Raw genomic sequence first — 24,648 nt, forward strand, 5'->3', positions numbered from 1 at the left:
TAATTTTAGACGCGAACGATTTTCTTGGATAAGCCGTTGCTGGTCATTCAGAGACGTTTTCAAGTAGATTTGGAAGATCATCCGATGTTAAGGACCCTCAATCCAGATGACATCTTTCTTGGATTTGCGAAACACGAGGCCTTCAAACTGAGATTGGACTTCAAGTTTTTCCGCCAATTAACTCAATTTTGTTCTTAAATTTAATCGGTAACTAGCCAACCCTATTTAATTTTACGCGGTCAAATTTTAATTTATGGAACGCTTTAAACTTTTTTTGTAGAAAACTTTTGTAAACACCTATATTGTTTTTTTCTCAATAAAAAAGTTTTGCCTAGCCTCACGTTCTTTGTATTCTTAAAAAAGTTTCGATATTGGGGATGGCTTGAATTTTTTAGGGTCTGGACTTAGAGTATTTTGAGCCCCTTTTTTGGCCTTTTTTTAGTTTTTAAAACAATATAAGGTTCTTTTTGCTTATTTTATTAGTGTTAAAAAATTTTTTCTTATAAGCTAAAAGAAGCCTAAAAAAGGGTCCTCAAAAAATAGGCTATCTGTTTAGAGCTAAAAAATTCGAACCTTCCCTCTTAATCAAATAATTTTTAAGAAAACAAAAAAAGTGGTTTAAGGCATAATTTATTGAACAGAAAGTAAAGAAATAAGGTGTTTACAAAAATTTTCAACAAAAAATAATGTAAAGTGTCCCGTAAATTGAAGTTCGAACGTGTAAAAAGAAATTAAGTAGTTGGAAATATAATTCTAATAAAAATTTGAATTTTCTAGATTCGGCGATGTTCATCGCATCTTTGTAGAGAATGATTGCAAGGCCACCACAGGTTTGAAAACATCTTGTATCGCAAATCCAAGGAAGATGTCATCTGGAATGAGCGTCTCTAACAAAGGTTGAAATCATCAGCTAGGAAACTTCTCCGAATGACCAGCAACAGAATATCCAAGAACGTCATCGCGTCTAAAAATTAAAATATATTAATAACAAAGAGGCCTAACAAAAAAAATAATTTTAATCTATTGTTTTGTTTCCGTAAATTATTGAAGAAAAACTTTGTAAAATATTCCCAAAATGAAAATTTAAATATCACACCAAATATTAAGGTCCTAGGAAAATAATAATTTAAGAAAAAAAACCAAGTGAAATATTCCCATAAATATAATTTAAGAATTGCACTAAATATTAAGCAATTTCCATATCAGAATTAAACGGCTACTCAAGGTCACAACAAAATAATAATTCACGGAAACAATACCATAGATTAAAATAATTTAAGAAAAAAACTACGTAAATATAAATTAAAAATCTCTAGCCTCAACTTCGCGTTCGTGCCTCATTTTAAAATTATTAAATTGATTTAATCTCCATAATTAATGATAACTTATTAACAGTTAACCTTGACTAATTTAAGCCATTTAATTTATTAAAAAGACCGTAGTTCATTATCTAAAAAAAATAACTGCCTCGAATGAAATTTTAGAATCTCAAATCTATAGTTTACGCGTAATAATTCTAAAATACCCTCGTTAATTTAAATTAAAACGACGGCATAAAGTAAAAACTTGGAGATTAGTGCCAGGCCCGATAAATTTTTATAAAAGGTTTAGCCTAGCCTAGTGCAACCTAATCTGGCCCCGTTAAACCATACGTTACTCATTTTAGGTAATATAGTTTCGCGCCGTTAAATGAGACTTAATTTGCAAACAGTCGAGGTTTATTATTTAAAATAGATATGGAATATAATTTCCCCTAATATGAGCCCAAGTACTTGATTTAAGATGTTCTAAATTAAGCCTTGTCTAACTGACCTCGTGTCTGGAAATTTCTTCATATTGTAGTTAATTTTCAATAAATAAACATAATTAACTAACAATTAACTCTACCTAAATAATTTAAACTCTAGGATTAAACAAAATAATAAATTGCTAGCTGTATGGCTTTGGATTATTGAAAGACTTTAACACATACCGTACTAGGCTTAACCTTTCGCGTTGATTTCAACGTTCTAATGGACATTCAATGGCGGAGAGCTTAGAGTCACGTCCCACCATCTTCGTAAAACGTGGCTTTCCATCCAATACTGCCTTCGAAAGTCAGGATTACGAGGAGCTGATCAAGGTACGATGTTGACTGGTCGCCGGCGCAGAGAGAAAAGAAACCTGGACAAGTGGCGTCCGAGTTTTATAGTAAATTCCGTCGTTGGGGGCGCTTCGAAGTGTGACGTGGGCGCTAATTCAAATTAGAAAAACACAACGTTAGGCCTATATAATATTATAGACAGCGACCCTAGCGGCAAATTACTTCATGTATTAGATGTCAGTAAATACGTAACTACGTATACTGCGCCCCTAGCGGCAATTTATGAACTATCTATTGCTTACACGAATGTCTAGCAGAATTTTATCATGTTTTAGATGTCAGTAAATACGTAACTACGTAATCAGCGCCCCTAGCGGCAATTTATGAACTATCTATTGCTTACACGAATAGCTGGCAGAATTTTATCATGTTTTAGATGTCAGTAAATACGTAACTAGGTACACAGCGCCCCTAGCGGCAATTTATGAACTATCTATTGCTTACACGAATGTCTGGCAGAATTGTATCATGTTTTAGATGTCAGTAAATACGTAACTACGTACACAGCGCCCCTAGCGGAAAATGTGTGAATGCTTAATAATCAGTTCATAACAAGTAAAATAATAACAACCCGTAGCCCCTAAGTTACCCACAACCCCAATCCCGTTTAAAATCGCTAGCGAGTTTTTAGTGAGTAGCCCCTCTATGATTACTTGTAATCCAGACGCAACCATTAATCCCCATCCATTTTAAATCACCAATGAATCCCTATCCTTTTTAAAAGCGTGAATAAAAATCACCAATAAAAGAAAATTTTCATTAGTGAATAGCCCCTCGACGCGCTGCCTTTAACAGTGCTAAAGTGATTACCGGGAACCTATAATTAACCCATATTTCCAATCCTTTTTAATCTAATTAATGCATTTTAAAATCCTATATATGCCTGCTGTAACAGAAAAAAGAATTGACAGAAAAGGAATAAAAAATGAGATTCATTAAATTGACGAACAATTTATTTATTCTATAGTACATTTATGAAGTATAAACAAAAGTATATAGATATAAAAACAAAAAGTAAACTTCGTTGAAACTTGCTCGCGTCGTGTGATATGAGAAGCCCTCCTTTATCACTGAATGGCGTCGACCTCGTCCCCTCTGCTTGGCACTGGGAAGATGACGTGAATAGGCTCATAATGCGGCAGATGCTTGTATTTTTCTTTGAAATTAGAAAAGTTCATTTTCAACTCAAAAAGGTAGTATATAAAGGTTTCGATTCGCAGCTGTAGGTAAGAACAGCGCAATTGCGTGAACCTTTGGTGGAAACCCCGTCATTGGGAGGCTAGACGTTTCTCGTAACCCTAGCCGATCGCCGCGTACGTCTTAACCTTAATGAAGATGATGGAGATAGAAGCCAGTATGTACAGACTGGTGTCCATGTGGGATGGACAATAGACGAGAAGATGGTGGTGTTTAGAAGCCAGTACGTACAAACTGGTGTTCATGTGGGATGGACAAAAGATCAGATGATGGTGGTGTTTAGAAGCCAGTAAGTACAGACTGATGTCTATGTGGGATGGACGAAAGACCAGATGATGGTGGTGTAGAAGCCAGTACGTACAGACTGATGTCTATGTGGGATGGACGAAAGACCAGATGATGGTGGTGTAGAAGCCAGTACGTACAGACTGGTGTCCATGTGGGATGGACGAAAGACCAGATGGTGGTGGTGTTTAGAAGTCAGTAAGTACAGACTGGTGTCCATGTGGGCTGGATAAAGGACCGAATGATAGGGGTGTTAGACAGACAATGGAGTAATAGGCATTGTAAGTGGAATGCAATTTTCCAAATTTCCGGTCCGGAATTTGGGAAAACGTTTGCTCCGATTTGAAAATTGCGAACGCGGTCCCCTGGAGTGTAAGTCAATAACAACAGACTGACACACACACAGACAGACAGACACGACGAAATTAGAACTTCTCCGTGACATACGTCACTCGGAGAGGTAAAAACGCTAGATTTTGAAGGTTTTTGGGTTAAGTGGGAATTTGGAGAAACGTCTTTGGTTTAAATGGGAACCAAAATATTTTTGGGTTAAGTGAGAATTGGGAGAAATGGTTTTGGGTTAATTGGGAGCATACCGATTGAAGTAGTTTATAGTGTCACCGAGGGGCTAACCAGTCGCTGGCCTCCGTGACTCTACGCACTTCCGATCTGGACACAAAAGTATAAATAAATGCATAAAATATAAATATAAATAAATAAAATATAAATATAAATATAAAAAATATGAATGTAGGACATAATCCCCCCTGGACATAATCCCCCGGACATAATCCCCCCATTTGAGAAGAAAAGGACATAATCCCCCCATTTGAGAAGAAAAGGACATAATCCCCTCAGGGTGGAGACAAAATCCCCCGGACAATTTCCCCCCGAATGGATGCCGAAGACAAAATACCCCCAGCCCCAGGACAAATTCCCCCAAACTGTGTTCTTCGGAAGAAAATAAACGTAAAAAATAATATTTTGGAAAAGGCGTACCATTGTTACAATATTTCCAAAATATTACGAACCCAACCCAACCCAACCCAACCTAACCCAACCTAACCTAACATATGACCGGGGAATTTTGTCTAGAGCGTAGGGGGATTTTGACTAGAGAGTAGGGGGATTTTGTCTACAGAGTGGGGGGATTTTGTCTTGATAGTGGGGGGATTTTGTACTCTTAACTTGGATGGGGGGAAAATGACCGGGGGATTTTGTCTTGAGAGAGGGGGGATATTGTACGTTTTTAAAAATGGGGGATTATGACCGGGGGTCTTTTGTCTTGGGGGTATTTAGTCCGTATACCAAAATGAAAAATTAAAAAAAAATCAGGGATAGATTTAATTTTAGAAGTAGGAATGGAAAACAGAGTAATCTGGGCGAGCGTCAAAGTCCCGGACCCCCTTCCCCGGGACGGAGGGGTATGAATGAAGAGTCGGGTCATAGCGACAGAGGTAAAAGGGAACTACGTATTTTCCGTCGTCCCCGTCAACAACGTCATCAAAGCGTAGTTTAAGTGAGTCAATAACATAATTTAAACTTTTCGTTACGTGTTGGAGGGAGGGGCTCTATACTGGGCTATGAGTCAGACTGAAGTAAATACTAACCGTTCTCCATTCCTACTTCTAAAATTAAATCTATCCCCGATAAAATATAGATATAAATATCAGAAATATAAAAAATATAAATATAAATAAATGAAATATAAATGCATAAAATATAAATATGTAAAATATAAATATAAAACATATTAATATATAAAATATTAATATATAAAATATAAATATATAAAATGTAAATATAAAATATATAAATAATTAAATGTAATTATAATAATATAAAAATATAAATAATTAAATGTAATAATAATAATATAAAATCCAAATAAATAAAATGCAAATTTATAAAATGTAAAATAGTTCAACCTTGAAAATGTGCCTTAAACTAAGTAAGTTTATTGGCAAATTTTACTTAAGATTTTCATATTCTTTAACCAGACTAAATCGGTTAAAAAGTGCTTGTTATGCCATTTCAGCCTCTATTTAACCAAACCCATAGTAATGTCCAACACTATTGTACGTCGAAGACTCGAAGTCCTGTATGTTCTTGGAGCATATCCGACTCCTCCATCCTTTTTGCCACAATCCCACTAAGGCGAAAATCCCTGGAGACAGACGTTTCCCTCTCCGGGGATTAAACTCTCTCGAACCGAAACGTTTTCTGTCAAATGAAAGCGAGAGAAAACGCAATTAATTTCGCTCCAAAAGCGTGGGGAGTCCTAGCTCCCTTGATATAAAGACTTTTCTCTATCTTGAAATTGAGATAAAAAAAACAGAAAAGGGTTTTTAAGGTGTAACAAATACGTGCTTTTGTTTAACATCAAATTGATATTTGAAGATGGGCTCTTAAATCACTAGAGTACAAAAGCGGTGGAAGTCCATTAACTCAAGTTAATTGTTCCCACGCATTAAATTGCGCCTTTTTTCTTATTTTAGTCCATTTTTTCCTTAGTATGGTTTTGCGTTGAACCACAATTTTTATCACAAATGAAAAGAATTTATAGCCATTTTACAATAAAAAGGTCTTAACAAAATTATTCTTGATTGACTATTTTGTGAAATAACTATTTATGTTACGCCCCAAATCATTTCGATCATTTTTGGGCTGGAATTTTTGGAATCGAACAGGGATAGATTATATTTTAGAAGTAGGAATGGAGAACCAAGTAATCTGGGCGCGCGTCAAAGAACCCTTCCACGGGACGGAGAGGTATGAAAGAAGAAGATGCGGGTCATAGCGACAGAGGTAAAAAGGAATAACATATTTTTGGCCGTCCCCGTCAGCAACGTCATCAAAACGTAGTTTAAGTGAGCCAATAAGATAATTTAAACTTTTCGTTACGTGTTGGAGGCTATGAGTCGGACTGAAGTAAATACTAACCGTTCTCCATTCCTACTTCTAAAATTAAATCTATCCCTGATAGAAATCAATCTCAGTTACACACCTATTACGAACTAGGCGTAATCATTTCAGCACAAGCGTAGAGTTGAGTCTTTAAACGATGAAGTGACGGTCAAAGGTACAGAATGTATAGCAATTTCATTGATCGTTGAATTCATTCATAGAATTTTTTTGGAAAGTCAAATAAAGAGATTAAATTGTGTTTAGCCCTTGGGTAATCGCATAACGTATTACGTCAACAAAGTTTCTAGAAACAAATTTGCAGAATAGTACTCATTCAATTCGATAAATTGGTTTACATTTAATCATTTACACACGATAAATTGTCTTGATAAACCACAATTTAAATGGCAAATATTCGAAACGATAAATAAATTAGACAAATATATATTTTTTTGTTTCGTCTGAATTTATCTTTTAATCTTATTTGCTTTGCCGCTCTTTGGGGCCGAAATTTGATTAATTTAGGCCTAAGGGACAAGCAGACACTGAGGCTCCAGGGCTTTGCTCGAAACATTACTTTAATATAAAAGTGGGAAGCCAGTCTGACGCCATTATGTTTCACGGCAAAGAATTCTAACAAAAAAATCAATTTTCGACACGATGTAACTCATTTTTTAGAGGGAGAGACAGATTGTATAGGTCAACATCTCAACTTCTTAAGTTTCGTGAATCTGAAAATATCTTACGGTTAGATCAGAATCGAAGCCTTGTACTGGTACACGTTAAACTTGAACTTTTGTAGGTTCAAGTAAAAAAGAACTACGTTATTTTCAAAGGAGTATAACTCTAACGGATTTCAACAATAGAAACAATATTTCTTTTGATTTTCTGAACTCGTCAGAATTGACAATGTTGTAGATCCCATGTTCTTTGACACTTTCCACTCAGTTTGACCTTGAAGTGATATCTAGTTTATCTGGGAGAAGGTATAAATTCGCCACATTTCCAGCTTTATCTCCAGTCCAAACGCAGGTCCGGAGTTAATCCCCTCCTCTAAATTACAATAAATTGAAAACTCACGTCAGCGCGACGCCAAAGACGAAAATTACGTATTTTCCAACTGAGGAGAGGCGAAATAGTCCGGCCTCCTTTTACGTCCCCCCTTGTATTTTGAAAGGGGGACTGGGACTATGGTCCGCGCGAATACTTAGGCATCTTATACCTTCTCCCTAATAAACTAGATATCACTTCTTGGTTTGTTTGAACATAAGAAGGCACTACTGAATTTATGACAGACTTACCAGAAATACACTGTTTAAAAGGATTGAAAACTAACTGACAATATTTTATTGGAACAAAATCAAAACTAGCGACATTAAAACAAAATTGTGACAACCCTTTATTGAATTAGTATTTTACAGTGATAATAAACGTCTTGACAATTTTTTTATAACTTTAAAAAATAGCTCCATATCCTTAATCAGGTTGGAGACAATATATGGTGTATTGTCATTTCAAGGGATGTCATAATTTTTTTTAATCTCACGAATTTTTAGCTTGTTCTTCCTTATCACTAATTTTTCTTTATAATTTTTGACCTTCTAGAGTCTAGAGCCTTTTAGCACGTTAGAAAACCTCCTTAAATCAGCCTTGAATATATTTTAAAGTTTATACAATAGTAAGCATATTGTTACTAAAATGCTCTTATATAAAATAATATTGTAAGTTATGCTAGTATAGCTGTATCAGAAATGTGTGTATTTTATTTTTATATACTATGTTCAAAAACACGCAGGTATTTGAGGCGGATGTATAGAGACAAGGTCGCTTTTTTCCAAAAGGTTCTCAAGGATAAGAACCCTTAAATACAGTAGTCGTATAGTTTTTTACTGTAAGTGTATCGTGATTGATTCTATAGACTATTCTATTTATTACTTGCAGAGAAACCAACACACAGGCGGGAGCCTTCATTCCTAGATTATTTCCCTCATGCCAAGAGTCAACCCCAGACGCAGCTCGAGTTCACCACCCGCATTGCCTCTGGCGATGCTTATTGGCACGAGGGGATAAACACGAGAAGGCTAATCTCAGCCGTCCTCTGTGGCCTTTGCTGCTCTTCTGTAATTGACGGAATAGTCTATTTCAAACGAAACCGACGTGTGTTGATTATGTTAACACAAGATTATGGAAACTATAAACATATTAAATTCAATATCACTAATATTACTCTAAAATATAAATATAAATATATAATTCAATTCTTACATATTTTAAAAATCTCATAATTTTAACTATTTCTTGATAAAACGCTTTAAAAATTATTCCAACTCTTTTATATTTTAAAAGTCGTTTATGTTTAATTATTTCTTGATTTTAATTAAATGTCAAAACGCTTAAAATTAAAATATAAAAGTTAGAAAATATAAACACATTAAATTCAATCACAATTATATTACTCTAAAATATAAGCATAATATAATTCAATTCTTATATATGTATATTAAAAATCGCTTAATTTTAACTATTTTTTGTTAAAACGCTTTAAAAATTATTCCAAAGAAAAAATAGAAGTGAAAAATCATCTTGAGATAGATGGATGGAAAAAATTTATCTAGCGTTTCTAAAGTTAACCTTGATAAATTTAAAATGCTTCTACGCGTATTATAAGAGAAGTGCATACAATTAAGTGCGTAATGTATGACGTTGCGCAACTCTCCTAACTGCTTTTCAAGGATGGCAGAATATTTTTTCCCGCCGTATCGTAACCCCAATCCGACTGTCATAGTTGTTTTTACGTTATCCAATTTATTCGTTGAAGCCAAGTGTTTCGGAAGAGTTGCGTGGAAACAGTTATTAAGGTTTACGACTCTCGAATTTATCGTTTTAGTATTATTCGTTAATTAACTTCACTCTGAAATGTAAGTTTTTTATGAATATTTTATTTTGTTTGTTTTTGGTAGAATTGAGTTAAAATTTAATTTGTACGTTTTGAAATTTTATTTAACTGATATAATGAATAAATTTTATCCCTTTTCAAATCGGTTGATTTGAATAGTTAAACTTTAAATTGAATATCGATAAAAATATACTTAATACATAACAACAAATCAGAATAATATAGCGTGGTGTTTCTGCTATAAATTAAAAGGTGTTTTCTTGGGTTCAAACTGAGTGGAAAGTGGCAAAGAACATGGGCCTACAACATTTAGTTACGGTAACATAGACTCCCTAACATTGATTGTCCCCACGTGTTCTAAATATGACTCTAATTAGTGCACATTTTGAAAATACCATTAAATAACGATGTTAACATTGCGCGAATAAAAGGTAACTTAACACGTAACCTTTTACCGGGTGTTGTGAGATCTAGAAATACTATGGCACTTTGAATTGGCTTAACCAAGAAGCGATATCTAGTTTAATAGGTAGAAGGTATAAGATGCCTAAATATTCGCGCGCCGTAGTTCCCTGTCCCCCTTTCAAAATACAAGGGGGGACGTGAAAGGAGGCCACCGGGCTGTTTCTCCTCTCCTCAGTCGGAAAATACGTAATTTTCGTCATTCGCGTCGCGCTGATGTGAGTTTTTAAAAACCAATGAGATGCTGGCTGTAATTTAGAGGCGGGGATTAACTCCGGACCTAAGTATGGACTGGAGATAAAGCTAGAAACGTGGCGAATTTATACCTTCTCCCTAGTAAACTAGATATCGCTTCTTAGCTTAACTTTACCATTACTCATACTTCTAATCATATAATAGTACTTTGATTGAAAGGTATTGAAATTTTCTGATGCTACTAAACAAAATGGGCGGGCTGATATGGTTACTCCTCATGTGTGACCATGTCCTTGTTATTAGGGCCAATAAATGTTGCAGACTCCATGTTCTTTGACACTTTACACTTAATTTAACATAAAGAACACACCGTTTAATATATGACAGACTTATTAGAGAAAAAAAACAGTTGTATCAACGATTAAAAATATTTAAACTTTAAATTCAGAATTATCACCGAATCAATATGCCTGTAATCGATGGTAAAGTCTTACCAGACTATAAACTGATTGATGGTTTCCGGTTTTTGGCCGCTTATTCCGAGAAAGCTGTTCGAGACACCATAAACCACAAACCAAAACCCGGTGACCTAATCATAGCCACGTTCCCGAAATGCGGAACCACTTGGACGACTCAAATCATATTCTGCTTACTAAATGATGCCAAACCACTAGCTGATCCAAAAGAATTCATGATGAAATGTCCCTACTTGGAAATAACGGGAGTGGATGCTTTGGATCATTTAACGGAGCCGAGATTCGCTAAGATTCATCTACCCTTTAATTTGGCACCTTACTCGCCTGACGCTAAATATGTCTTTGTCGTTCGTAACCCCAAAGACGCTCTAGTTTCATTTTACCATCACTCCCACACAGCTCTGTACGGTTTCCAGGATGGAAAGTTCGACGATTACTTCGAGTTGTTCATTAATGGCGAAACTGACTATGGGGATTTCTTTGATCACATCCTTTCATGGTACAGTCTTGTTCTTTCAATAACACATTGCACTTATATTTGCAGTGCTATTTTGTTTGGGTTAATTTTAAATTGATTGGTGCGAAATGGTTTAAAATTAATCCAATACAAGAAGAAATAGAGTTTTACTTCGTGGAATAATTAAGAGGCCATATACTCCACACTAACATATCTGATAGAAGGTAAGGGGAGGGCTTAAAACATTATTAAATTGCCAGCTCCTCCTTCCTCGCGTTTCATTGGCTATTCGCATGTGTAGAAAACCTTCGACTCTAAGTCTACTCGTTCAGAACACACAAAGAAACCGAGGGAATAATCACCCTGTAGACTGTACACCGATTACGGATTGTTTGTAATCATTTTAGCATTGTCAAGGGCAGGGCTTTCAATGATTACGATTAATTAATTTAGTACAGTCAAAGGCACAGCCGTGTACAGCAATAGAGCTATTTCAGAGGGGGTAATGGCTACGTCACCAATGCTATTTGCCCATAGAGAAACCCTCATAAAATGGCCGCCCTCTACACTCAAAGGCAGGCCCAATTTTCGTAGCAGACGAAATTTTTCCCCCACTGAAATAGCTCTATTTCACCTAGTGACAGACCCCTTGAAAGAAACTTTCTTTACATTCTCATTTAGCACGAATAGTTCGCGTTAGTCGCGGGAAAGGTTGCTAGCTAACATCAATATCACTAGGTTTGAAATATCACGCTGTTTTATGCATTACGTCAAGGGTGACGGGTTGTACAACTCCTCCCCTTTAGTTCAACCAGAAAAGCCCACAAAATGGCCTGTTAAATTAAAGATTCCAAATAGCAGAAATCTTATTAAACCTGTCGAAAACTATAGCTTTGAAAATTGATTTTAGGTACGAACAACGCCATAAACCAAACATATTATTTTTATACTACGAGAAAATGAAGAAAGACATAAATTCGGCCATTATAAGTCTGGCCAAGTTTTTGGGCCCAAAATACGAAGCTCTAGTCGAAGACCCACAGAAACTGGCTGATATCGTTCATTACTCAAGTTTGGACTACATGAAGAAGAACATAAGCGAAGATATGGGGGACCTTACCAATCCTAATATCGATATTGACCAATTACCATTACCCAGTGGTATGAAATATTTTATGAAGTACTTGCGAGAAAGGAAAACCGAAGATATAAGCGATTTCAAGTTGGTAAGAAAAGGTATTATTGGAGATGGTAAAGCAACTTTAAGCGATGATCAAAATCGACGTCTGGATGAAGTTATCGAAAAAAGATTGAAGGGTACTGAAATGTATGATTACTGGAAAAGTATTGGATGTTTTTAAATATAGGAAAATAAAACCCTAAATGTTGGGAGTTTTAAATCAGATCCATGACTGTAGAATTTTCTTCTTTTTACTCAAAATAGCATTGTAGCAAGGCAGGGTTCTAATTAAAAAACCCAGCCCTAAAAAGCAATTGGTTTTATTGGGTTTTCCCCACCAAAAAAAACCCCTTAATAAAACCCATCATAATTTTGATGAATTTGAATGCTCGAATAATTTAATTTTAAAGATAGTATAAGATATTTATGGTGCCGTCATTTTAAAATATGGCGGCAAATCGAAACTCCAAAGCCATAAAGCCCGTCTTAAAGATGTAGGAAACCTGTGTTTTAAATATTATAGAAATCGGTTGAAATCCACGCACGTTATTTCATAAACAAGGCTTTTTTTATATTTATGGCCGCCATTTTTCAAGATGGTGGCGGATTGGAAAAATCTTTCTTGGTACGTTTCTTTTACTTAAGAGTAATGCCCCTGCAAAATTTCAGCCTTCTAGGTAATGTGGTTTAGGCTGGGTGTTGATTATTAGTCAGTCAGTCAATGGCAAATACATCAGATTGGAATTCGTATTTGCTCAGATTTAAAAATCTAATATTCACTTTACGGTATAAAATTATCTTTGAAGGGGGTATAAGTGTTGTTTGAAGTAAATTTGAAGTATTTATTGATTATTATAAACTATAGTTTTATTTTTCATAATTGCAACTGATAGTAACTGACTGAAATATATATTGAATTTTATCGAGGTCGTCAAATAGATGAGAATATATTTATCTAAGATGGGTGTTTAAGAGTTGAATTTTTCTATCTCAATACCAAACAAAACCCGAGGTTATTTCAACGAAATGATTGGATTATCATCAAATTAGGAGATAAGCTGTTTGAATCGTCGCGTCAAATTTTATATAATGTTATCAGTAGCAAAAGCTTTTATCCTTTTTTTCTTTCTTTCTAATAATTTTGAACTCTTCAGTTACGAAACGGGCAAATATTTGCACAGCCGGATAATACAAGGTAAGAAGGGACTTCGCACGCTTTTTGTCCAAAAACTTATGAGAGCCATGATTGTGAGAGACATTCTCGAATTATTGTTGATCTTTAACCTGTAGTGCTGCTTTAAATTACCAAATAACTAAATGTATATACGCAGAGTGTTTCTGGCAAGTCTGGTACAAATTAAGAAGTATGTTCTTTGAACGATTTCGAGTCGAAAATTTTCTATGACATTTTGACGTCCCGAGACACCGATTTCAAGTTAAGATTGTCCAGAGTATTTTACGGATGACCCCTTGAATTTAATTAAGAAACTGAAAGACAATGTTTTCTAATTTAATTAAAACACTTCAAACATAACCAAGAAGTGATATCTTATTTATTAGGGAGAAGGAATAAATTCGCCACATTTCCAGCTTTATCTTCAGTCAAAACGTAGGTCCGGAATTAATCCCCGCCTCTAAATTACAACCAGCATCTCAATGGTTCTTGAAAACTCGTACACGTCAGCGCGACGCGAATGACGAAAATTACGTATTTTCCGACTGAGGAGAGGCGAAATAGCCACGGCCTCATTTTACGTGCCCCCTTGCATTTTGAAAGGGCGACTGGGACTATGGCCCGCGAATACTTAGGCATCTTATACCTTCTCCCTAATAATACAGATAGATATCACTTCTTGCGGACGGAAAAATGTCATAGAACAGTTCGACTCAAAATCGCTTAGAGAACATCCCCCTTAATTTGTGCCAGACTTGCCAGAAACACCCTGCATAACTTATACTATAACCTGTGATACAGATGGTTTTGGTTGACGGTAAGGTTCTACCTGATTACAAGGTAGTTGACGGTTTACGAGTTTTGTCATGCTTCTCGGACCAGGCCGTCCGGGACACCATACGTTACAAACCAAAGCCCGGTGATATTTTCCTATCCACTTTCCCTAAATGTGGCACCAACTGGGCCCAGCAAATCATACTACTGCTTCTGAACGATGGCAAACCTACCGAAAACGCAAAAGCTTTCCTATCTAACTGTCCCTTCTTGGAGTACACTGGTGTGGATGCCTTCGACGCTTTACCAAAACCAAGAGTTGCAAAGATTCACCTACCATTCGACAAGGCGCCGTACTCACCCGATGCCAAATACGTCATTGTCATTCGCAACCCCAAGGATTGTTTGGTTTCATTTTACCATCATTCCCGTACTGCTATTTACGATTTTGCGGACGGAAAATTCGACGATTACTTTGAATTATTCATAAACGGAGAAAACGATTATAATTGTTACTTTGACCATATTCTGTCATGGTACGAGCATCGCCACGAACCCAACTTCCTGTTCCTCAACTACGAGGACATGAAGAAAGATATAAAGTCTAATATCGTACGAATCGCAAATTTCTTGGGTGGAAAATGCGAAGCCTTGGTTGAGGATGAAGAGAAATTGGCTGATGTCATCAAGTATTCCAGCTTCGAATACATGAAGAAACATTTGAATGATGAAATGACGGTCTTTCTGGATTTGTGCATGAACCCGGAAGTTAAAATGGACGAACTGGAATTGCCAAGCGGCCTAAAACACTTGATGGGGTATCTACGAAATAAACAAGTACCTTGCATTAGCGATTTGAAATTCGTACGGAAAGGAATTGTAGGTGATTGGAGGGCCAATTTCACCGAAGATCAAAATAGGAGGATGAACGAAAAAATTGAACAGAAGATGAAAGGTACTGAGTTGTTGGAGTATTGGAAAAGTATTGGTTGTATTTAAGGATACTAAAGCTGTGTAATGCTTGCTTATGGATATAAATACACTTAAATTTAAACCTTTTAAATGTCTGACAAATCAAACTCAATTCCAGTTATATGACGATTAGATAAAATTTTCTTACCTAATAAATAAAAATCAGAATCTGTTATAGTTTTTATTATTGTATTATCTTGCTTCAATATATATAATGTTATCTGAAGCAATAAAATTTCATCAAGTAAAGCAAAAAATATTCTACTTGATCGAGACACCGTTTTTGCATAGATATCGAATACAAGGTAATTGGCGCAAAGGGTTTTGCGTGTGTCAGAAATATGAATATTGGAAAAGCATTGGGTGTATTTAATTTAATTTATTTAATTATGTTGAAAATAAATGGACTCGAGTGTTATTAGGGTCAACTGAGTGGAAAGTCTCAAAGAACATTTATGTCTACACATGTAGTTACATAGATATGGGCTCCCAAACATTGGCCCTTGCATGTTCTTGAGATGACCTCAAAGAGTGGATATTATAAACAATACCTATAAATAAACGATGTTAGCATTGTGCGAATAAAAGGTGCCTTACCTCAAAACTCATGTACTGAGTGCTGTGAGATCCTGAAAGGTTATCTTTAGGTTACCAGCGTACGCACATTTAATAGTACACTTCTGCTAGATTGAAGTTTAATAACGTTCTTAGATTGAAGGCAATTGAAGACTGATATGACATGCTCCACATTTGCTATTACTATTTCCTTGTTTTATGGGTCAAATGTTCTTTGACACTTTATACTTAGTTTGACCCTAAGAACATACCCTAAAATTTATGGCAGACTTGCCAGAAACATCCTGAGTAATATAAGCAGGAATGAGTATACTAATCCTTTATAATAGAGTAGAGGAACGAACCTGTCCTTTAGGTGGGTTTGTCTGAAACAGAAACCATAGGCCTCTGTAATCTTATCTCTAGAAGTAACCCGATTCGACAAAGAAATGAACTCAGAGTGGGACGTGACTCTATAGGATTATAGATACCCGACTGTAGGTCCATACTGCATTATGCAATCATGGTAATATCATATTAGCGGGTATATGTGGTTTTTAGTTGCAGTCGATGTTTTTCAAAATTGCATGTCATTTTCTCGGATCAGCTTAATACCTTAGTTGCGTCGTTGATTCAAATATATACTTGCAAATAAAATACAAAATAAATAATCAAATCAAAACTTAACACGCAATTACGCCAATCTTTCAAATCACAAATAATTACAAGTTGGGAAACCATAATAAACCTCTCCTAGTCGAGACAAGGGCTATCTACCCACTTGAGAGGATTTTATTAAATAATTAAGAAATACAGACACATCCAGAGTAATACCTCTCCATGTCGTCATCGTCAGTTGGAGATGTAAAAATAATTCATATAGATTTAAATAGAAAATATTTCAAGCAACTATGTCAACCAAATCACAGAAATTATTGACAAACCAATATTAAATATACCAATTCCTGTACAATTTTAAATATTGTACGCCGGCCCGATGAAAGGGTGTCATTTGAAACCTTACAACTCAAGAACGTTTAGTATCGCTCACCTGCCCATGAGTCTAACCTTTCTATGACCCTTCTAGGCCCTTGCTTTCTTCCATATGGAGCAACTTCGTTACATTATAAGATAATCTATACTATTTCCAAATTAACATACACCGCATAGCGACTGTTATTTACGTCAATTCTTTCAAGTCCCGGGCAATTGCGAGGTGTGTCGCAAGAATCAACCAATCAAATTCAAGGAGGATTATCTAGCTAGTCGAAAGATGTTACGTAAGAATATATGTAAGTCTGACGGAAGATAAATTAAAAATGCTTCAGTTTCCTGAATTAATCCGATAAGAGACGTTTTGAGATAAACACTTCAAAACCATTAGGCAACCCTCTACAGAAATGACCGGATTTCGCTGGATTTTGTTGTTTAGCGTATAATATTCAAATGGTAAAATACCTTTGAAAGGATTTCAAGGTGCTCAATTTTAGAAAAGAAATTTGCAACCCCAAATTTGCCACGCCTTATTATTTCATTTCACACACAAAAAAAGACTAATTTTCTGAAATTTACTGTTGAAACAAAAATTAAGTTTTTGTCCGAGCAAGTGAAACGGTTGGCATAATTTGTACTGAACCAGGGATAAATTTTATTTTAGAAGTAGGAATGGAGAACAGAGTAATGTGGGCGCGCGTCAAAGTCCCGGACCCCCTTCCACGGGAGGGGGGTTATGAAAGAAGAGGCGGGTCATAGCGACAGAGGTAAAAAAGGAATTACGTATTTTACTCCGTCCCCGTCTGCAACGTCATCAAAACGTAGTTTAAGTGAGACAATAATATAATTTAAACTTTTTGTTGCGTGTTGGAGGGAGGGGCTCTATACTGGGCTATAAGTCGGACTGAAGTAAATACTAACCGTTATCCATTCCTGCTTCTAAAATTATATCCCTGATTGAACTAAAGGTGATTACCTCCAGACTTTCATAGACCTACCATTGATTACTCGTAATTCGTAATTGGAGTTGAATACGACTGTAATTAGCGCCATACGTAAAGAGTGTAGATGTAATTTATTTTTAATTGAAACATGATACATCCTTTTTGATCCTGAAACGCTGAAAATAAAGCAATAGATTGGATTTCACTATAAAAGCTTTTGTTAAAATGAGGCATTTTAAAGGGGCACTTCAGAATATTTAAAATAAAAAAATATATTTTAGAAAATAAGTACTTTTGTAGTCCCAAACACAGTTGTATTTTTTCATTGTGCTTGTGCACATAAAACAACATTTATGGTATACATGTATACTTCGTTTATTGTGAATATAACAACATTAGTATAGGTACATGTATACTTAAATTGCTTAACGACGTGTATGTACATCTACACTTCACCACGTTTTCAATTCTACCTCAAACCTACTTTAAAGTAAGAGCTATAAAGGTGAGTTCCAACAAAATTAAACCTAAAAATTTATTATAATTAAGTCTTCGAGATTAAATATAATTTATGTTTTTTTGATCTTCGAATATTCATCGAAGTATCCCTAATCTTTCACTCAATTTCGAAATAATTCACGTAGTTCGCTTTTTGCCTTATTTTATTTTTGTGTAGCAACATTTATCTGTAGTAGGGGGAAAAAATTCAAAACGAAATAAATATTTTCAAGGATGACCGAAATGAAAATTGATCAGCAATCAAGAGCAAAGATAATTAAAATACAGGTTAGGCCCTCCCTAAAAAAATTATTCAGTATTTAAGATTACGATTCTGTTTTGCAATAAATACGCCTTCGATGTTGTTTTTTGCAATTTTGTCTAACGGGGTCTAACCTTTTCAAATGAATCCTTGATGAAAACACGCCACATTACGAGTTGATGGCGTCTCTGCATTATTATCAGTCTTCCGCGAAATTGTGTGAGAAGTTGCTTAAGCTTCCAAAAATTTCCATGCCCCCTACTTGACAGATAATTCTTGACTATAAAAGACCCCAGCTTGCACTTGTAATTTTAAGTTATTCATATTTAAGTATTTGAGAGAAGTTTAAAGTCTCAAGCTTTTCTTTCCTCAGAATATTCTCGAAACTACCCTTTTTACAGTTTCAAATTATACTTTGAAAGTTTTATTCATCTCAAACCAGCAGTATTTTGATATTTTGCAAAAGGTGAGCTTAAATATTTTTGCGTTTTATAAAATAATTTTTAAACATTTAAATTTTACGGTCAATATTTATTACGAGTAAAGGCCTTTTCCGACGATAGAACTTTTGACTCAACTATGATGGGTCAAAAGTTGAGTCTAATGGTCAATGATTAATTTTTAATTTAGTGATTCAACTTGTCCAGCTTCTGTTCTAGTTTACTCAACTCAAGTTGACTCATCTCTCTTCCTGGATGAGTCAAAAATTGCATAGTTTGAAAAGGCCTTAAGTTTTCCCGTCATAATAATAATAGTGTTAAATTCCAAGATTAATGCTGTCAGGGCGTTAGTGATAGATAAATAACATGTATCTTGTTAATTATGATATGCAACATATTGATAGTCGATTTAAGTCAGTCTGCAGCAGACCTTTTATTTAGTTTTTTATCCAATTGATAGAGATGATAGAGATTTTAGAAGATTTGACTCAATTAAAGTGTTTTAATTGTTTTCCAATTCCAAAGATGCCTGTTAAAAACGGAAAAGTCGTTCCTGACTACAAACTTGTTGACAATTTACGAATTCGTGCCTGCTACTCTGATAAATCAATCAGAGACACCATTCACCATAAACCCAAACCAGGTGACGTCTTTTTATGCGCCTACCAGAAATGCGGCTCCAACTGGACTCAACAAATCCTGATGTTGCTAGTCAACGACGCAAAACCCTCAACCGACAGTAAGGCCTACTTAACCAAGTGTCCCTTTCTGGAATTCACCGGAGTCGACGCCCTAGAAGGTCTTCCAGAACCTCGTCTTGCCAAAATCCACTTACCATTTAACTTAGCACCGTTCTCACCAGATGCCAAGTACATCTTTGTCGCTCGTAACCCTAAGGATTGCGTCGTTTCATTCTACCATCATACGAGATCAGGCGTTTACGATTACCGAGATGGCAAGTTTGAAGATTTCTTTGAATTGTTCCTCAATGGTGAAGTTGATTACGGAGACTACTTCGATCATGTCCTATCCTGGTACAACCATCGTAACGATCCAAACGTCTTGTTCATTTACTACGAAGAAATGAAGAAAGACATCAAATCCTCTATAATTCGAATTGCAAATTTCCTGGGACCAAAATACCAAGCTTTAGTCGAAGATCCCAAGAAACTATCCGACATTATTTACTACTCGAGCTTTGACTACATGAAGAAACACTTGAACGAAGATTCCACCGAGTTTTTCGATATGGCTGTTAATCCTAACATCGATATCGAAAAGATGTCCTTCCCAAGTGGTATCAAATACGTCATGAGGTACTTCAGGAACAAAAGGGCTCAGAAAATAAGCGATTTAAAGTTTGTTCGGAAAGGAATCGTTGGGGATTGGCGGGCTAACTTTACGGAAGACCAAAATAAAAGAATGGATGAAAAGATTGAAAAGAAATTGAAAGGAACTGAGATGTTGGAGTTTTGGAAAAGCGTCGGGTGTCTTTAAACTATGTATTAAGCCAAGATTATAGAACGTTAAGCCGCGTAAAAAGCGCTACTTGTTTCTTTTTGTCTAGTCTCATATACTTGGCTAAGAATCGATATCTTCGAGTTGGGGTTTTTTTTTTAATCAAAGAAGGTCTCTCTAACACAGTTTCTATTTTAAATTTACATTGAATGACCTTTACTAGTATGTAAAATGAATGTATTATTATTTGCTATACACTTTGTATTAATTTTTTCTACACTGAAATAAACGTTTAAACTCATTAAAAATTTAATTTTGTTAAATTAATTATTACCCTTAGATGGAACCACTATATCTAGGCAGTATAATTCATTCAGTTTCACAAGTGCTCTATTTATCTCTAGGCCTAATCGTTCCAAGAATCAGGAATTAAAAGCGTAGCGTGTAGTTGTAGATGTTGTTACGTAAGACATACCAACTTATCTTGCTGATGCCACGATGGAGGAATTAACGGCTTTTAGACATTTTCGTCTTTATCAAAACTAGACACTTAAACTTGCTTATGAAATTTTTGGTTTTCTTAATTTATCAATATGCTTAAAATAATTTAAATAATTAAGTCTGCAAATAATTCTGTTTGCACGATCCATTTATGGGACTATTTATTAAAATAAATATTTGGAACTAAAATGCCGTTCAATTGTGTACTAAACTTAAGGAATAATGTTACAACAGCTGCATCAAAAGAAATTCTATGTACAACCAGTTTAAGATTATACATTCATCGTAATTATTTAAGCACTATTTGAGGTAATGGTAGTGAATTGAGGAGTATATGGCCAGTGAGTACGTATAAGAAGAAGAATCAGAGAGTGGGTAACTATAACGGCACAGCCCGATATCTCTCTCACGCGCACCTTCCTAGACGCACACCCGAGGAGTCAGACGGCACGTGATTCGTTAAGAATACTGGCCCTAAACAAACGTCTCTGACTTTCTTTCTTCTCTATTGCGCCGATTGCACATGTGCGGAACTCTGATACCGAGCCACAAAAGGGGAGGGGCTGACGGAAAATTCGGTCTCAACAAGCATCCATCTCAAACGTGCTCACTAATATGGTCTTTTTTTTTAAAGGAAAGAAAAAATTCTAGTTTGGAACTTTTTTAACTATATTTTTCGAAATTTACAATTGCACCTCAATAATTAACGAAACGTTACATCACTATGTAGTTTGACTATACTGTCGTTTCCCGAAAGAGTTTCTTCTTATCTTCGCTTTCTTTATCATAAAGTTCAGGGCAACCTGTATCCACGTTCGTTCCACAATTTTCACTTCCCACCACAATCGGTTCGACGTGTTGATTTGGCACTAAACAACTATTGCGTGGAGTGGTATTTTTCTCCGGACTAGAGACTGTTATTTTAATTTTTGGTACACATTTTTTGAGCACGACCACCGGTTTGGTATCGCGTTTATCGTTTTTTGTGCATATACGACACAAAATGTCACGAAATGTTACGAACAAACTAGTCCTTGGACGTTGGGAATCGTTTAACTTGTACGTTGTCGACTTGGGATTGAAGTCCGCGATTAGTGTTCCGTTCACGGAAGCTCGTTCAACCTCATCTGGTGGCGAGTTTCTGAAAGAAAAAAATTCGGTTAGCTTCATTATTGATAGTGGCACCTACCACCGAGTGAATACCGTCTCTTTCAAAAGACGGACACCTTATTATCTTAGAAACAACTAAGAAGACGTCGGTGGAGTGGTAAATTTGTAGTCCTATCTAATTAACGTCTGGATGTTGAGTCTTTACCCTATATAAAAGTTTATAAGATGTTTTCCAAAAGGATGACACTTCCTGTACTTCTTAATGCTAAGAACTTACTGAGAGCTATAGTCTGTCAAACGAAAGAAGAGCCCTGAGCAATTTGTCCAAATTGGTGTCGCCACGATCGACCTCATAGTACTTTATCAACTTGTTTTGATTTGTCAATAGTCGTCTGTAATATAGTCTGCTATAAACAGATAGGCTTAATCGCAATAGAACCAATACATTTTGCAATATATATCTAATATGTTTATGTTTCATGGTTTTTTACGATCATCGAGTATTAAAGAATATAAAACAAAATTAACGACAAGACACCAGTTTTATCTTTGTTGAACTAGCATTGCAATATATTTTAATGACATAAGTTAAAGTGCTTGTCATATATTGCAAAATGTATTGGTTCTATTGCGATTAAGCCTATCTGTTTATAGCAGACTATATTACAGACGACTATTGACAAAACAAAACAAGTTGATAAAGTACTATGGGGTCGATGGTGGCGACACCAATTTGGACAAATTTCTCAGAGCTCTTCTTTCGTTTGACAGACTATAGTTCGAAAAAGCCGGGAGTGTGGCGCACTCCTGTAAGCCAAGCTTCTGGGCGGCAAAGTTTGAGGGAATACGACGCATGTCGGCAATCCTACCCTATAGGTGCCGACTGCCCCGTGTCCGCCGGAGGTGACTTGACCCCCCACACCCCTTCCGTCATCTCCCAAGTAAACCTCATTTCCTTCCCTGATTATTCTCATACTGAAAACCTGAATAATCGCATCCTTGTCGCGGACCCTTAAGGGACCCTAGTTACATTGAAACCACTAATTTAAAAAAAAAAGTTCGAGAACGACAAGAGAGAATTGACTACACTCGGTCTATTTTGCAGTCCATGTCCATCTTCCTATTTAGTCTGTACTAAGCCTTTGACTGAGCCTCACCAGGCATCGCTTTACGAGAATCTATGACCCACGTTACTTCATGACAAGCTCCAGTTTGTAACCAGTGACAAACTTATGGAACATATCTTATAAACTAATGATATACCAAGCTGTGACCCCCTTTGGAAAATGGTGTATTCAATACAAGAACAATAACGACTGGGATATTTTCTTTAGATAGCAATGAGCTAGGGTTATCAAAACAAGTCATGAACATCGAAAAATTCGGATTATAATTTGAGATTTCACTTACTTGACTGGGGCTTTGTCTTGTATGACGCACGTATCACTAGGGCGATGGGAGTATCTCATGACATTGGACATATGCCGGTTTGGCGTACCAAAGGCGCAAAGAGCGTCTCGAAATGCCTCCCGGTATCTTACAGACATCAATGAGTACAGTATGGGGTTGATCGTTGCACTGAAGTAGTATAAGCATCCTAAAAAAAAATTTTTAATTATTCTATATTCAACAACAAAATACTGTACTAAACAATCTTCATTATAAAATATCATTTACTTAAGTATTTCTTTAGTTCAAAAGTCTGCGATTGTCAAGTACAGACTTAAAGTCTCTTTTGTTATAGCCATAACATAAAACTATGGATTTCTCAAGGGATAGAAAGTTCTAGAAACATGAACGCTAATTGCCTAACTACTTTTGAAAAACTTTATTAAATTTCCATCGCAACGGTTTTCCCGGGTTTTCATTAAGTTTTTCTCGTTTAATTTTTTCGTCTCATTGACCTTAACAACTACAGTTTATATAAGGCAAGCTATAGTGGCCAAGGGAATTAAAATTCCCTGTGATATACCATAGGTTCATAAGATATGTTCCATAAGTTTGTCAATGGTTACAAACTGGAGCTTGTCATGAAGTGACGCAGGTCATAGATTCTCGAAAAGCGACGCCTGGTGAGACGCTGTCAAAGGCTTAGTACAAACTAAATAGCAGCATGGATTTATAATAGAAGCTTACGCTTCCTGGATATTTCACTGTAGCCTTCAGTAAGGCATTTTGATTTTAAACACATTTATGTCATAAAAATTCGCGCGGATAGGGACTGGGGGGCTGATGACGTAGAAATTGAGGCAAACTTTTTTCTCACGGCGCGCGTGCGCGCGTGCTTTTCTACAAATAGTTTAGCGCGCGCTCTTGAAATTAAAACTCAAGCGCGTGAAAAACTTCCACCCCCCTCTGAATTTGCCTCAAATTCTACGTCACAAACGCGCCTGCCAGGCTCCTACTAGCTCGCGCCAGTTCAGACGAGGAATAAATGTTGTGCGCGTTTTAAGGCGAGTGGAATATCCAGGAAGCGTAAGCTTCTATTATAAATCCATGATAGCAGGAAGTCCTGCAAAATTAACCGAGTGTTGTACTTCAATTCTCGCTTGTCGTTCTCGAACTAGCGCGAGCTGCAAGTCTCTAGCTTTACAAAGTATAGGTAATGTAATACTTATGGAACATATCTTATAAACTTATGGATATACGCAATATGAATTCCTTATTCCACTTACACATGCACCATGCACAGTGAATTGGCGAGTTAGAGGTTCATAATGGTAGTGAAACTATATGGCTTTACCAATCTTTGTTAATTAGACAGAAAAA

At 35.9% G+C, this 24,648-nt stretch overlaps 4 protein-coding genes across 4 annotated transcripts in view; 3 read left to right on the forward strand and 1 right to left on the reverse strand.

Annotated features, from left to right (window-relative positions):
* The first annotated feature begins 10,551 nt into the window (after positions 1–10,551).
* On the forward strand, positions 10,552–13,488 carry LOC149616040 (sulfotransferase 1B1-like). Its single transcript, XM_089856140.1, has 3 exons — positions 10,552–11,060; positions 11,929–12,345; positions 13,353–13,488. The coding sequence occupies exons 1-3, from the start codon at positions 10,552–10,554 to the stop codon at positions 13,486–13,488; spliced, it is 1,062 nt and encodes a 353-aa protein (XP_089712266.1).
* Positions 13,489–14,173: 685 nt separating this feature from the next.
* Positions 14,174–15,145, forward strand: LOC149616041 (sulfotransferase 1C2A-like). The gene has a single exon (XM_089856141.1). It carries the CDS (start codon positions 14,174–14,176, stop codon positions 15,143–15,145), a length of 972 nt encoding a protein of 323 aa, XP_089712267.1.
* Positions 15,146–18,675: 3,530 nt separating this feature from the next.
* LOC149616042 (sulfotransferase 1C4-like) lies at positions 18,676–20,581 on the forward strand. Its single transcript, XM_089856383.1, has 2 exons — positions 18,676–18,836; positions 19,336–20,581. The coding sequence occupies exon 2, from the start codon at positions 19,336–19,338 to the stop codon at positions 20,305–20,307; it is 972 nt and encodes a 323-aa protein (XP_089712509.1). The 5' UTR covers positions 18,676–18,836; the 3' UTR covers positions 20,308–20,581.
* Positions 20,582–21,420: 839 nt separating this feature from the next.
* LOC149616043 (neuropeptides capa receptor-like) overlaps positions 21,421–24,648 on the reverse strand; it is a 61,846-nt gene continuing 58,618 nt past the window's right edge. The window contains exons 6-7 of the mRNA XM_089856229.1: positions 23,290–23,476; positions 21,421–21,910 (exon numbers count right to left, since the gene is read on the reverse strand). Coding sequence (XP_089712355.1) covers positions 21,505–21,910; positions 23,290–23,476 — 593 coding nt within the window. The 3' untranslated portion in view covers positions 21,421–21,504. The remainder of the gene's footprint in view (positions 21,911–23,289; positions 23,477–24,648) is intronic.

The sequence above is a fragment of the Phalangium opilio genome, unplaced genomic scaffold (genome assembly GCF_054372755.1).
Source record: "Phalangium opilio isolate 3A_F unplaced genomic scaffold, DU_Popi_V2 ptg000217l_1, whole genome shotgun sequence".
NCBI lineage: Eukaryota > Metazoa > Arthropoda > Arachnida > Opiliones > Phalangiidae > Phalangium > Phalangium opilio.